This window comes from Cyclopterus lumpus, chromosome 4 (genome assembly GCF_009769545.1).
Source record: "Cyclopterus lumpus isolate fCycLum1 chromosome 4, fCycLum1.pri, whole genome shotgun sequence".
NCBI classification, from domain to species: Eukaryota; Metazoa; Chordata; class Actinopteri; order Perciformes; family Cyclopteridae; genus Cyclopterus; species Cyclopterus lumpus.
Genome location: NC_046969.1, coordinates 17,305,868 through 17,321,975, shown reverse-complemented (window position 1 = coordinate 17,321,975; position 16,108 = coordinate 17,305,868). Strand labels below are relative to the sequence as shown.

The following is a 16,108-nucleotide window of genomic DNA, read 5'->3' as shown; positions in this document are numbered from 1 at the left end:
TGTTTGGTTGATTTGTTGACTTTATAAGAGGATATTCTTGATCCTCTTATCTTCCCCTGACCAAATGCTGACTAAACCCAAGGTCCACTCTTGTAACGCTCGTCAGGTATTATTTAAATGGATATTCTGTCTGAATGAACTGTAGACTGTTTTGTTAAACCAGCACCATCTATACTTAAGTGTAACGTAAATATTGTAGCGTTCTCCCCTCGCACAGCAGCTGTCATCTCTGAACCCCAACAGAGAGCGTACTTTGTGTCTTCAACCTTGTGTACTGAAATATTCAAGAGCTCCAAGTTTATGAGACAGTTGCTGCCATCTGTGCCCCATCGTTCAGTTCCCCCATCATGGCTGAACTTAAGGCCAACATCAGAAAATATGTGTGAGAATACTCAATACTTTGTATTGCAAATCTCAATATCACCTGAATACCGTAAACAACATTCTTCAATTGCTCACATACACAGTAACACACGCAAAATGATACTCATGCAGAGTCAAAATCTCCATATCCATGAGAGAGGAAAGGAAAAGAGGAAACATTTACACAAGACTGCCTCCACATAGTTGAAGAGATCTTTTCTCTTAGGTGTCTTTTTTACAATGTCATTGTGGAGCAAGCAAGCTCCTGTGAGCTTTACAAATTAAATGAGAGATTTCCTGAGACAAAAACGCAAAGGAAGAAGGGTGCAATCAGTCCAGGTTTGTTCTCAACAACATCACTTCCTTCCTTAGCATTAAGAGAGTGTCAGAGCGAGACATTCAGATGTGGTTTCCATCCAGCACTTTCCCAGGACAGTAATGCTGTGCAATTCTAATGGTGTCATTCAAAGCAGCTGTCTTTCTCAGCAATGAACTGAACGCCTTGCCTAAGCAATTCAAACCGCCTCCACAGATTGCAATACAGTCAACAAAGAACTTATCTTCCAAGTGAAACTATTCATCAATGAATGTGTTTGTGTGCCAATAGTAGAAGGCAGTTTGAAAAGACCCCAGTTACACCTGAATGGCCACTTCTCTTTTTGGACTATTCTCACTGTTTCACATGTGAATTCACCTGTTTCCTAACTGCCACTGACAATTAAATTCTTCTTTAAAAAAAAAGGACATTCATGGATATGGTGGATTAGCTAAATGTTCCTGTAAATATATGCGATGGCTTTGATGCTTTGAAGAAAGATGACAAACTTAAAACTGACATCTGCCATTCGGCAACCCAACACAACTTTGTTTAGTGTGGGTCAGTAACCCACCAGCAAAAAACTAAAAAACCCAGCGCTGCCTGTTTCCCATACAAGAATGAGCTCATTAGTCCATGACAGGTGTCAAAGAAACAAAAATAAAATATGTCTATCGCTTATCTTCAAAGGCTCATAACTGCAGTACAAAGGGCCTTACAATGCTGTTTATATAACCATATTTGTACAACACCACTGTTACTTCAACCATGCTGATATAAACATACTTGTCTTTTTAAGGCACTGTGCATAGCAATGTGAACAATAGCAAACCGCACAATGTGTCATTTAAATTGAACATAGTTTCTTCAATATATCCCTGTTTTAGAGGAAATGTGTATACTACCAGGCAGTTTAAAAGAAAAGGTCAAAAAGACCGAACCTTGGATCTAAATATGAGCTTGGACCAGACATGAAATATTTTCTTTCACTTTCTTTTTTTCTCTCATTTAAACAAAGTGTGACTCATAGTTCCTGTATATGACCCAGTAAGGCAAGAATGTAGTTGTTTATAATATTTTAAAAAGCAGTGCGTAACCCTATACATCAAACACTACACTAAAATAATCTGCATTACATTATTCAGTGTATAAACTGAAATGTGAAGGCCTGTATCCAGTTTGTTGACCAGCAAAAACCTGGAGGAAATACGGATATATCAGCGTCTGTCTGAAGAACACTGATATGGCCACTGGAAGACACACAGCACTGGAATGTGAGTGGGAATTTGTGTACAATCCTTTGCGGAAGGGAGGGGGTCGTCCTTCCATGAAGTTAGTCAGTGTTGTTTCGTCCTGTGTTTACACAGCCTGCTGTACTTGTTCAAGTGAGAACAATGGGGAGGAGGTTTCCAAAATGGCGACATAAGTCACAGTGTCAACCACCCAGCGCAAAAGTGACCGAATGCTGCTCAGACTTCTTTTAAATGGGGTGTACAGTGACACACAATGAGAAAGTGTGTGTTGGGTTATGTGTGTGGGGGCGGTTTGTTGAAGGGGTCAGGCTGCATGTTTTTCAAAAACAGATTAAAGATCAAGACAGGAAGGGCCAGGTTTAGGGAAACAGGAAAACTGATGCCAGGAAGTGGACCACGTCAGCAGCCTGCCCACCACAGTCTGAGTTAAAAGTAGAATCGACAACGCAGAGCAAGTATGGAGTCCTTGCTCAAGTCACCAATGAAGCTTGTGCTTTTGACAGGTACGTGAACTTATCTATCCTCCAGCACGGCAGGTGTCTAATAGTGAGACAGCGGTGGATGTATCTGTATTTATGGGCTCTTCGTGTTAGCTATGATGGGTTTGGGCTCTGTGATGGGGACACAATTCAGCTTGATATACGATTTGTTTGTTTGTTTTATGAATTGGTGTTGTGATGTTCTTTTTCACTAACAACAGATTGTTTTGCTACATGAACTGTATTTAAAATGTGTACGTACTGTGGTTTAATTCATTATTTCAGTGGATACCGTGTGGTTAACCAGAGAGCCGGAGATAACAATGACATTTTCACTAGAATCACACAGGCAGCAGTTGCATCACTAAAGGATTTACACAATTTCTTTCATGGTGTAAGTAAACTTACACACCCCTGTGTGTGGCGTTTGTGTCTACGCAGCATGGCTCTCCAGTCTGATGGACCCATGCAGCCTCTCTGACATTTGTGATTCTTGTCACCAACTCGCAACGTGCAAGGCCCTGAACGGATCAAACCATGCCTGCTTCTGCAACAATGGATACACTGGAGATGGAACTTCATTTTGCTATGGTGAATATAAACACACAGCCACCCATGTGTGAATAAGTATGTTCTATGATGACACATGTGGGTTTACTTTTTTTGAAAATGGTGGTTGACTGTGCAATGTAAAATAGATTGGATGTATGCAGTTAAAAATATATCAGGCACTATATTAAAGCTTCTTAAGATGACACAAAAAAACAATTAAAATAGGATGCACGTAAACGCCTATACAATGCTAACTGTGGTCATTTGATCAACGCAAATCAGGGTGTTTTATGTTGTATTGCTCTTCTGCAACTGTTTGTCTCTTATTATCTAAGCCCCAAAATACACATTATGTTCAACAATGGTAAATCCAGTGTGCTGCATATCTCAGTCCACACGGCTAGAAGGGAAGTAACCTACTTTTTTTCTTTTGGGAATCGGCTGTAAGTCATGGGGTCCCGCAACCACAAGGTAGCCGGTTCGATCCCCGCTCTCTCCATAGTTGCATGTCGAAGTGTCCTTGAGCAAGACACTGAACCCCCAGTTGCTCCCCTGCAGCCCACTGCTCCCTTAATAACTGAGGATGGGTCAAATGCAGAGAAGAATTTCCCTAATAAAAGTGTAAATTAGAATTATTAAAAACGTTTTTATCGTAAAATGTTGCATTTAATTGTTGCGAGTGAGCTGAATGTCCACTTCAATACATGAAGGCACCGTGTGGGTTTTGTTGTCCACCATAAACTTCCCCAACAGCTAGCTGGTAGCTCACAGCTGAGAGTTTATTACAGGCAACACATTGCAGTGTGAAAAGACATCCCCACGATAGAGCTCTGTGAGTAACATGTTTGATGGCTAGTGTTGTCTCAGTCTGCATTGTTACTCCTGTTTTGTCTCTGGGCTGTTTAGAATTCCTGGAGCCCTTTTTGTTTCCTGACCAAACCTGAGCACAATCACAGTGCAGCTTACATATTTCAAGGGCCAAAAGTAAATCAAACTGTGAGTGACACAAACACTGTGGCCAATGATTTTCAAACAAAAAGGTACACAGAGGTTCAAGGTTAACGGATTACTGGTGCAGTAGCAGATTTAAAAACTATTCTGTTAATTTGGTGTGTGAAAACAACACAAACAAAAACGATCAGGGGGAATACTGTACCAGTCATTAGATTGTTAGTACAAAGTTTGGGGCCATGAATCAGTTCAGGATACATTCACTTTTTTTCTATGTATGTAATTAAAAGGTGAAAAGAATGCCCAAAAAGGAATTCATAGATTTGTTTATCTGAGCCATTCAGTGTTTTTTTTAAACTTTTTAAAATGTTTTAAACAAAGTGACAAAAGCACTCTCTACTTTGTACAGACAACACAAATACATGAAAGTGAATCATAACATATGTGGTACAGTGTTTACGCAACAGTGACAGCCCAAGGGTGTGTTATGGAGGTATTTCCCTTTTGAATATAATCACCTCTCTCTTCAGAGCAGAGGATTTCCTTTCCCGGACAGCTTTTGTGCAAAAAGTACAGAGGAGAGGAAGAGCACAGCGTCCATCACAGACAAGTTAAACATCAGTGGAAAGTCTTCCCAGGTCATTTCCAATAAACTGAGCGAGCAGAGACGGCACTTTCTATAATGTGCGGTCCAAAACAGCATCATCAGCAAACTGCTCTGTATCTGGTGCTTTCTAAATCTGGGCAACAATTTGACTTTATCAAAATCAAACAAAGGCACATAACTGCTCAGCAATCACAAATGTCAACAATACAAATTGCATAGAAGCCAGCCAAGGCTTTAATCAAGACTAGACTAAGTTAGTGGAGCCTGAGACGAGACCACAATGGAGCCTCATCAAGTTCAAACTCCTCAAACACATTTGATCAGGATCAAATCAAAGTGTTTTCAATAGTAATTAAATTGTGGAGGTTCAATGAAGACAATATTTTTGTGAACATGCACTCAAAGCCCCCGCCGAAAAAAGATTAAATATGCTGCTATGGTGATTGTATGGGGTTAGTTTCACCTCAATAATTCGATCAAATCATAATTTCTTAGTTGATGGCGAAAGGCATCAGAAGTTACAGCAGTCCCTTCTGTTTTTGGAAAACAGATGTTAATAGAAAAAAAATGTCCAAGCACGTCATGCTAATTCGGCTGTTTGTAGTGTTTGTAGCCTTTTCCTCAAGCAGAGATAATTTACTGCACAATTTTAAGTTACAAATTAAAGGATTTACATCAGTTTTTGCCAGAGCTCTTTGACAGTTCAGCCATTTTGCATAATGCTTCACAGTCGAAGAAGAAGAAGAAGAAGAAGAAGAAGATGAAGATGATGATGATGATGATGAAGATGAAGAAGAAGAACTCTGTACCTGGTTATCCTCCAGCTCCCGAGCTACCAAACTGCTGCCTCCAAGCCACTTTAAATAAACTTGCACTGATGCTTTGTCATTACTCAACTACAATTATCACCAGATTTCTCCATCTAAAACTTACAAAAGAATCGATTGTAATGGGTCAGGGCATTTCTCTAGAGAGTACGTTGAAAAGCCTTCTGGAAAATGTGGCAGGAGGAGGGCCGAGACATGGTAGACTGAACAAAAGCAAAAAATAAACTATTACAGGACAATTAATGTAAGAGCAGCCTGTAAATAATGCATTAAACATCATAAATTGATAATATAGTGTCCGAGGATGAACAAATATATCATTGTCTAAATAAAGGGTTGGATAAAGAGGAGTTTTAACTTCCTGAATTAGTAGATTTGTGTAGATCTAAATATGTATCATACATTTGTATTTGAGCCAAGAATGAGAATGCCTAAGTAGTGATGCTTTCATGTTGCATGAACATGAAAGCATCACTACAATTTGATTTTTCTTTTTCTCTTGCAACTAACCCAGTTTACCTTCTACCTTGATGTTCTCACCACAGATGACAACGAGTGCCAGAATGTGACTAATATCTGCGGGGACAGGGGGAGCTGCACCAACACCGCGGGCAGCTACTACTGTACATGTGTCTCTGGATACACATCAACGGGGCTGGCTGAGTTCCAGCCCAACGATGGCACTGAATGCATCGGTAATGTACGATTCCGTGGCTCGGTACTTTAGATGCAGAGAAATGTGTTTTTCGGTCACGGACACACATGCTGACAGAGGACCTGACGTAGCAAGGTATTGTGTATATGTGGGGAAGCAGTTGCCACACAGCTGTGTAGGGCGTCAGGGTTGTGTGTGAACTGTTTTCTCTTTCTTTGGAGCTGAGGAGGATGAACGTGCTGGAGCTGCTTCTCCCCTTCGGCCTTTCACTTCCTTCCCATCTGCTATTCTGAGCAACCACACGAAATCTTTTGCTCCATTTGCAGAACTGAACAACAACACCTTTATCCCGTGTTGGTGTACAAAGTATTCATTCAGATATCCAACTCGGTGCCGCACATCATTTAATACCGTGTAGAAGCGTGTCGCTTTCAGATTTTAGAAGCTGATTTATGAATATTCAGATGTGTAACACGCATGCAAGAATGGCAGTTTCTCTTCCAAAGACAATTAAACAGTGTAATAAGTATAATGCGTGAAACTATTTATGCCACAATCTTTATTTGTGTGAAGATAGAACATTAACTCTACTTCAATTCCAGCATCCCTTTTACAAATGTTTGAGGTGGACACATTTACTTCAACAGAGACATCAATAAATGTCTCAGTTGAAGTCTGTATTTATTAGTTGTTTGCATTATGTTATGTTGAGAGTGACTTTAATCATTATGTGTTCATCTTAAAGTGGAGCTGAACTCTTTATGTGCACCTTTCAGATATTGATGAATGCAAGTCCGGACAGGTGTGTGGACCAAACTCACACTGCCAGAATACGAATGGATCTTGCTATTGCAACTGTCAGCGTGATTACATCCCAACTTCAGGCACTAAGCACTTTCATCCAGAGAGAGGTGTAAGATGTAAAGGTCGGTATGAGGATGGAAGAGCTCACCTGCACACACACACGCGCACGCACACACACACGCATGCACACGCACTGGTACTTTCATCCAAGGACATACATCTTTCTTCATCTTTTTTCCCCCCTCCCTTACTCCGTCACACACAACACAGAGCTGATTGAAATTTGCGTTAAAGAATCTATTATGCAATACATCAAGTTAACGGGGCAATCTTAAATTTACCGCTGATTTAATATTGATCACGCAGAGAGCCATCTGATGTCATTTCTGTAGAGGTTTTATGCAATTCAGACTTTGGTGTAACACGCTTTATCTTGGTGAAATATTGTGAATAAATTCTGCAATCAAAGAGATGCCTAAGGTAACTGTTGTTTTTTCAGAGCATCCCCAAAAATACTGCCATGACAACATCGGGTGCATCACACAGACTGTCAACAAAACACTTGAATATGTAAGTACCCCTCCTCGGGATTTCAGCCAAATATGGTAAAAAATAGATGTGATGACACTGCCCTCTGTTGGAGAGAAGCATGAAAAACATGAAATGAAACAATATTTTAAGTTGCAAGGTCCCAATCCCAATGTCCCCCCTAAGGGCTTAAACCCTGGGCCCTCAATGACGTCACACCAGGTAAAAGCTTTGAGTGTAGGAGAGGCTGTGAGGGCTTGAAATGGTGTAAATATGAATTGACAGCGCCTTGCTGTTACCATGACAACGTCAACAAATATTGTGTACAATTGTGGGTATTGATTTTATAATTTTTACTCCCTAATTTAAACGTCCTCCAGGCTCTTTCCTCACGAGATAAGAGGTCATTTCTGAAAATCTATTTTCTCGTATTTGTCAAAAGAGCTTCAATAACAAAATTAAATGTTTGATGAATAAATCTGTGTAATATATATATATATATATATATATATATATATATATATATATATATATATATATATAAGGATTAAAGATGGAACATAAAAACACAGAAATGCAAGCTTGCATTCCTCTGATTTCCTGTGTTTTTATGTTCCATCTTTAATCCTTAATGTTTCTGAGCATGTATAGAAGGGCAATCTCCAGTTAAGTATATTGTCTGAAAATGCTCCGCCACTTTTATTTTATTTAACAGAAACAAACACATTAAAGGAGCAGCAGAAAACAAATAGAAAAACTGCACCTTTGATAGAGGTGGAGAAAATTTGTTCTGAGAATGACCAAACAGCTCCTCCATGTGGGGAACATCCAACTTGCTCAATATGGATATGTACTTTATTGAGTTTGAGTGAGCTCGATACCAGTTCCATCTAAAAGAAGAAAGCTGTGATCAATGATGGACATTTCAAAGTCTGTATCAACAAAAAATACATCAATATGTTCTAATAAACCATGAAGGACTGGATGTGATATGTTGCAGGAATGTGATATCATATAAATACTCTTCTCATTCACTTGTCCACCCATCCCAGATGAGCAACCTCACAGAGCCCCAGAGTCTACTGAAGGAAATTGCCAAGCAGACGTCCGGCGAACTCACCTCAGTGGAAGTGATCGCATATGTTGAGGCCTTGAGTCGATCCGCATCAACACTGGCCGCCGGAGGAAAGGATTACACTGTCAAACCATCCGTCATCAACTCCACACTTACAGTAATCTTTGTTTACCATTCTTCCTTCTCAATCAACATTTGGAGTTTTGCTATGAACTGGCTTCGGGGAAAAAGAGGCACCGCAGTCCATCGTATTCCTTCTTATTGTGCTGTGCAGTTCTGAGAAAGATAAATCAGACACTTCAATACTTTAGTTTTAAAGGTGCAAGCTGATTTTATTTGATATATATGATATCTTTAGAATTGTATCTAAAATATTTATTTATTTATTATTCTCATTAAAAATTCACTCTGATATAACGTATCATTCAATAGTGGAGGAATGTCTGCGATAGGTTACCAAGGTTACGACGTGCCCAAAAAAAATAAAAGCCACACCACATGGAGTAATTATTGAGACGTCAACGGAGACGAAACCTAGATAAACATAATGTTCTAACCATGATTAAAAACACGTCGCAATACACGCATATGTTACATGGTAAACTATCACACACATGTCACACTGATAAATCTGCTTTTCATCAGAAATTAGTGGAAGCAGTAAACAACTTGGTGGAGAAGGATGAACTGGTGGCTTGGAGCCGAATGAAAGAAGAGCGACGGGAACGAACCGTCACCAAGCTGCTACACACTGTTGAGGAAAGTGCTCTGACTCTGGCTAACAACTACAAAACTCCAGCTGAGCTCCAAATCAAAGCCACAGAAATGGGTGAGATCATTATTAACACAGAGCGCCCTCACAGACACTCCAATTATATTAAATTGTCCTGCCGTTCATTACCACCTGTGTGCAGTAAAGTGAGTTTTTTGGATAATTGCCATTTTCATACTTTTAATTCTTTAATATCTCTGTCTTTTTTTTCCTCCTCAACCACAGAACTGAAACTCTTTACCTTTGATGCTCGTCACATAAAAGCCAAACTGTCTGCCTCGATGGGTGGTGATCATATCCATCTAACTCCAAAACTGAAACCAGAGGAGGATAGGAATGGTAAAGTAGCTGAGTTTACATGTTTAAAGGATGGTCACATGTATCACCATCTGCTTTGCTGTACAGGATCGTCATATTATCTTTGTTATTTTTTTGCTGATGCCTTCAGGTGCATATGTTAGAATTTGCTCCAATAACATCTGAGCAAGTATAAACACCCATCTCACAATCCGTCCTCCATGTCCTTATGGCAACAGTTACACATGCAGCAGGCCAGAAACAACGCTTCTTCATCAGGTAGCCTGGTACATGCAAAAAAAACTGATCAAACAATCAAAGAAAATTGTAAATGTTAAATGGTTTTCATCTACATTCAAGTTACTGTCAATAAATTGGTTGAATATACTCTGATTGCATGATATTTCCAAAACAAATGTTCTGTTTCTGCGTGATCTAAAACAAAGTTGTAATTGACTGACAGTTTGATACAAAAATACAGCAACTTACTTTAATTTGTTTAAACTTTGTTGTGTCCATCAGGAAGTGTGTCAGTGGTGTTTGTGCGATACGACAGCATCGGTGACATCCTGAAGCCGAGCAGCGACCCGGGTGTCACCGACTCCTCTCGCTATGCAGAGGCTGGGGAAATCACTGTCAACTCCCAAGTCATCGCTGCTGCCGTCAAACCTGCTGACGTTTACCAACTCGACCACGTCTCCTTCACTCTGAGACACAGCGAGGTAAAGACTCGACAGAGCGGATACCTACATGTTCAATTTGGAACAAAGATCCACCTCGCAGCAACTGTACAACTGGGTCCAAAAGTCTTTCTGTATAGTTTCTGTGAGGCAGATCTTTGTTCTTATTCAGTCTATTATTGACTGGATTTATAAAAGCAGCATTTTAAAACTCACCGTGAGACCAAAGTAGCATCGTTCTTCTTACGAATATGTCTTTCTATCGTTATATATAACATTACGGTAGCTTCCAAATGGATCTTGTTCAGTTTGAAACATCCCATCATATATGTTGTTGTCAAAGTACAGCTACATTATTCCCACACTGACTCTTGCAGGAACTTGATAAGAGTTTCCATTAAAGTCAAATTCAAACAAACTCACATGGGAGGAATAGTTAGTGCTTTGTGTTAGGTTTTTATGAAATTTTAATATATTTCTTCCAATGACCTCTCAGTTAAGGGGAAATTGAAGAGGAAAGGTGAATAGATGATGGAGGAAAGCGGAGTAATGAGGGAAATAACCCTAAAAGTTAATGTACTGGTATTTCTTTCTTTTAAGATAATTAAAATGTATGAGAAAGTGAAATCATTATTTTTGTTGGACCCTTGAGGCTTAAGCCTAACAAAGGAGGTGATGATTTATGTTGAGCAATGAACATCTTCTGTAAATTGCCTTTAAAGAGCAACAATCAATAATTTGGGCTCCATTTTCATGCAGATTCTTTCTGCTTGTGGTATTTTTATTTTTATTGCTTCCACCTGTTCTTGTGACACACTGCGCGTATTCATTTGATAGAAACATTTTGTAATTTAAATACATTACTAATTGCTAAAGAAAAAAATATAAAGACTACACCAACTGGTCTGAATACAGATCTAATTGAATGTCAGCTTAGTAAGGATTTAGAAAATAAAAATCCACCTGAAAATACTAAAACAAAAAAGATTTTATTTATTTATTCACAATAGTGAAGTCTGTGTTTTTACAGGTTGTGTAGATGTTGTGTGGATTTGTGTAATTCAATGTAAATTTAACATAGCAATTTATGGAAATATTTGTACCTCTGTTTTCAATATGTTCATGTGAATTTTAATTTGGACATCCCAATAATGTTTTCTCATAAAAACACAGTGAGCTGCAGCACATGACTGCACTTAACGAGCTGCCCCCTGTGTCGTATTGAGCCAAAGTCATGCATGATAATTATATGACACGATATTGTTTTAATAATAAGTCTTAGAATTGAGAGACAATAAGAATTGTACCAAAAACCAATGCAAACAAAGCAAAACATTTTTATTTATTTTTTCAACATGAAAATGACACTAAAGTAACCTTTTAAATATCATGTCTGATGCATTTGAACTTTAGATGTATAGTAATTTATGTATAGTCCGTTTTTATCCCCCGCCGTGATGTCACAGAGCAGAATACCAAACAGAGTCATGAACAGTTATCAGCGTTTTGTTCCTCTCTGTCTCCTGAAGCCCGTCGACACGACAGCTGATGTGACCACGTGTGCTTTCTGGGAGTACGAGCCAGAGAGCCTCCGGGGCCACTGGGCCACTCACGGCTGCAAGACGGTCCACGTCAGCAGCAATGCAACCACCTGCTCCTGCAATCACCTCACACACTTTGCCATCCTCATGTCCTCTGGGAGAGCCAATGTGAGTAATCATACATTTAAAATACAACTGTGCATGTGTTTTCTTTTCTTTTCTCGCATTTCTCCACCGCGGTTTTACATTATTCATCAAAATAGTTGAAAGGAAGAAGGTTGATCAAGCAGAGGATGAGAATGTTCTCAGTTCATAATCTTATGGTCTTCAAATTCAAAACCTTTGTGGTTTTATCAAACACTAAATCTCTATGTGCGCTAAATAAATGTTACTAGCTTTTAATAAAATAAAACCACATATTGCTATTGTTTTAAGTATTCATTTACACTCAGGATAACAAGTTGCAAGACAGCGTTTTATGGAACACAAAATGTCTAAACCAAAAACAATGAAGCTCCTAAAGGCAATGTGACTCACTACATATTAAAAAAGGAAAAAAGAAATGTTGGAGATATCCACCCACCCACACCCTTTAAAAATACACTCCCTGTTGTTTTATAGCACTCAATCGTGCCCTCAAATTCGTACATGTTCTGTAGGGATGTCGGAGCACTGCTTTAACAAAACCAGGGAGTGTATTTATAAATTTAGAATTATTTTGTCCAAAAAACTAATTTAAAATTAAGTAAATTAAAATGAACTTTTTTACGACCCTATTTCTGTAAGATATCATCTGATACAGCAGCACCAGAACAGAAAAGGCCTGCAACCCAACATATTGGTGTAACCCCAGCCTACCCCCCCATGTTATATACTGTATATCGAATGACTCCAAGCAGAAAACACAAGGAATTACACTTCAGCATACCATGAAACCGCGAATGAAACGCCTCCCTTTCCATTTGCTTCTCAGCTGGTCGCCCACTACACCATCCTGACCCGGATCACCCAGCTGGGGATGATCATCTCCCTCATCTGTCTGTCTATGTGCATCTTCACCTTCTGGTTCTTCAGTGAGATCCAGAGCACCAGAACCACCATCCACAAGAACCTGTGCTGCAGCCTCTTCATGGCCGAGTTCATCTTCCTGGTGGGGATCAACATGAACACACATAAGGTGAGCCTCCGGGTGAAGGCGGTGAAACCGAAGTGTGAGAGACACTATTCTGTCATGTCATTGATTAAAACCCTTCTCATTCGACTTCTACCACTTTCACTTGCTTTGTTGGTTAACAGAACAATATGATTTTGGTTCATCCCTCTGACATAAAAATGCTTACATGTTAGCAACACATCTCATAAATCAGGCAAAAGAGAAACGCACATGACGATTCGTACGTCAAGGTATAAAATAACTGTGCTTTTACACATCTTAACATTTTTTTTCCAATCTTTGTCTCTATCCCTCCTCTTCCGTCTGTCTCTTGGCAGCTTTTCTGCTCTGTTATTGCCGGGTTGCTGCACTATTTCTTCCTCGCGGCCTTTGCCTGGATGTGCATCGAGGGCATCCATCTGTACTTAATTGTGGTCGGCGTCATCTACAACAAAGGCTTCCTGCACCGCAACTTTTACATCTTCGGCTATGGGAGCCCTGCGGTGGTGGTGGCCATCTCGGCAACACTCGGCTCCAAGTATTACGGCACTGATAAAGTGTAAGTGCAAAGAGAGATGAGGGGGAGACGCACGTGTTTATACAAACACCTCTTTTTCAATCTCATTCAGCATTTTTCTTGGAAGAAAGATAAACAAATGACATTAATTATAAATACATGGGGACAGAGATTAAATGTGGCCTGCGGGGACATAAAGGAAGTAGAAGATGCTTGGACTGCCTTGTAAGGTAATAAGTAGTTTAAAAGAAATGCTGAACATGGAGAGTTTAAATGGAAACCCATTAATAAATAAAAGTTCATATTTTGTTTATTAATGTAAAATATAATTAAAAGATTGAGGTTATGCAAAAAAGAAGTGCCGATTGTTCATACCTCTGAGCAGAGGTAGCTTTTTCTAACCAACTGTTTTTGTGCGTGTAAGATAAGAAGGCTATGTAGCCCATACAATATTGTCAGAATTAAGATTAGGCGATTGGACTGAAGTGAAGTGATGGAGGGCATTGCTGCTGCAGGAGGAGGGATTATTGCATCTAAAACACACACATAAAGGTGTTTGTTGAATAACAGGATTTGTGTTGCAGGTGTTGGCTGAGCACAGAAAACCACTTCATATGGAGTTTCATTGGGCCGGCGTGTTTGATCATTCTGGTAAGATCTAATAATGACTGTTAAATTATTAATTACAATCATCACATAGGGATCGTTTCAAAAGATTGGTATCCATTTGGTCCGGCTGGTTCGTCAAGCTTGTTGTCATGTTTGTTTTGGTCGGTCTCCACCACAGGTTAATCTCTTGGCTTTTGGAGTAATCATCTACAAAGTGTACCGGCATACTGCTGTGAAAAAGCCGGAAATCAGCCACTATGAAAATATCAGGTAGGATTATCCGTACTCTTGTTGAGAAAGTCAAAAGAATATTGAAAATCCAGCAGTAATTTCCTCTTCCTGTGGATTGGAATGGTTTCATGTTGTGTCCTTGTAGCATCTTTTTCCAATTAGCTATTGTTGACTTAAAATGAAGATGTATTTTTTGCAATCTCTCAGCTAAAGTCAGTGTTATCCCGCCCAGGTCCTGTGCCCGTGGTGGCTTGGCTCTGCTGTTTGTGCTGGGAGCCACCTGGACTTTAGGAGTCCTGCACATCCTCAATGAGACCACCCTCACTGCCTATCTGTTCACCATCGCCAACACCTTCCAGGGCATGTTCATCTTCATCTTCCTCTGCGTCTTGTCTAGAAAGGTAATAAATAACCTTTGGTCCCTTGAGTTGTGTTTTCTAAGATGTATCTATTCAACATTATTCGTGTGGCTATAGTTGTGGTCAGTAAGCAGTTCACATCAAGACAAAGGAAGGTAAATTAGTTGCTAATGAGCAGCATGATAGTATGTTGATAGAAAGGAAATAAACAATCTTTTTGCCATTTAGAAAATGTTATTTGAAAATGTTATTCTATAACAGTAGAAGAAGCATGAAGATACGGTATGGTTTGTTAAAGTATCAATACCAGAAAGAAAAGAATACTCCAATACAATTAAAAATCTTAATGTAGAAGTACATATACGTATTAGTGTAAATTACAGAATTTTTTTTTTTTGAAATGATTCATGCGAAATTGCCAGATTCATAGTGCTATGTTTTATAATTTCTGTATTGTTACATTTTGAGCAGAATAAAACACAATTTTCCCACTGAAGATAAGGTAAAGGAATAAATATTGATAACATGTCAATACTCAAGTAACTCATGGTATTTAAATTCTACATTTTTTATCCAATTCTGACCTTCCTGAATGTGTCATTGCAGATTCAGGAGGAGTACTACAGACTTTTCAAAAACGTGCCATGTTGTTTTGAATGCCTGAGATGAAGAACCGCGACCGAAGCCTGATCCCTTATGCTGTACAATAATAGTCGACGCTTTCAGTTTTGAAAAACAGTACGGGAGGAATTTAGAACAGATGTCTTACAAATGAGCACTCATCATTCGTAAACATCTTTTCCCCCCTGTTAAAGACTGCTCTATACGTTTGTTTTACATACAATAGAAATAGACTTCTGTATCAATATTTTCACATTATACATACTTCTGTGTAAAGCAAAATATATATATTTTTTTCAGTTTAATTTAACGCCTCTGCAGTTTCTGGCATTACACTTCATATAACACAGTTTGTTGTCTCTGTTCCTTTCTGGTGTTTGAAATTGATTTGTAAATTATTAAAAATGAATGTGGCAAACTAACGCATCTCTGCCGCTCACATTTATGTGCAAAATCAATAATCTTGTTTAATGCATTCTCCACCTCCCTTTTATGAAGATCACACAGTGTACAGTATATTTGAGTTGAATTGTCAGGATGGTTTCACACGAGGGCATTGCAGAAGGTCAACAGCCCCCTCTACTGGACACAATGAGGAACCACATATGACACAGAGCTGGCAACACTTTGGTTATTATACCCACCTGCATCATCTGCACTAGCTCCTCGTTGTGTACGTGTTGATGTGTGTAGCATGTTGGTCCATGTGAGCCATGTTGTAGCCCTTTAAGGTCTTTTGATACTGGGCTGTACAGAAATACATATTGTGGTCGAACCTTTATTTTCCTGCAGTGTTTTTTGCCTTATTGCTGCAATCACCCAGCAGTTTTCTGGGCTGCAGGGTATTGACTTTAAGAAGGCTAGTGTTGAATAACAAACTAAGTTACCGATCTTACCATCAACAGTAAATGTGTTTGT

General features: G+C 39.2%; 1 protein-coding gene across 2 annotated transcripts; it reads left to right on the top strand.

The window, feature by feature from the left end:
• Positions 1-2,347: 2,347 nt before the first annotated feature.
• adgrl4 (adhesion G protein-coupled receptor L4) lies at positions 2,348-16,005 on the top strand. 2 transcript variants are annotated; one of them, XM_034530867.1, is made up of 16 exons: positions 2,348-2,435; positions 2,853-3,002; positions 5,894-6,043; positions 6,780-6,929; positions 7,307-7,377; positions 8,388-8,567; positions 9,056-9,239; positions 9,408-9,521; positions 10,002-10,201; positions 11,689-11,868; positions 12,674-12,877; positions 13,192-13,412; positions 13,955-14,021; positions 14,158-14,249; positions 14,443-14,611; positions 15,176-16,005. In XM_034530867.1, the coding sequence occupies exons 1-16, from the start codon at positions 2,390-2,392 to the stop codon at positions 15,236-15,238; spliced, it is 2,241 nt and encodes a 746-aa protein (XP_034386758.1). In that variant the 5' UTR covers positions 2,348-2,389; the 3' UTR covers positions 15,239-16,005. The 2 variants fall into 2 exon arrangements, with proteins under 2 accessions (XP_034386758.1, XP_034386757.1); XM_034530866.1 differs by having other exon boundaries at positions 14,443-16,005.
• Positions 16,006-16,108: the final 103 nt, after the last annotated feature.

What these genes read in the sequence shown, in the direction of transcription:
- adgrl4 (XM_034530866.1), top strand. Translation starts at nt 2,390, where the DNA reads ATGGAGTCCTTGCTCAAGTCACCAATGAAGCTTGTGCTTTTGACAG. An exon ending in AATCAAAGCCACAGAAATGG is followed by an intron (nt 9,240 to 9,407) that starts GTGAGATCATTA and finishes CCTCAACCACAG; the next exon opens with AACTGAAACTCTTTACCTTT. An exon ending in CGGCGTGTTTGATCATTCTG is followed by an intron (nt 14,022 to 14,157) that starts GTAAGATCTAAT and finishes TCTCCACCACAG; the next exon opens with GTTAATCTCTTGGCTTTTGG.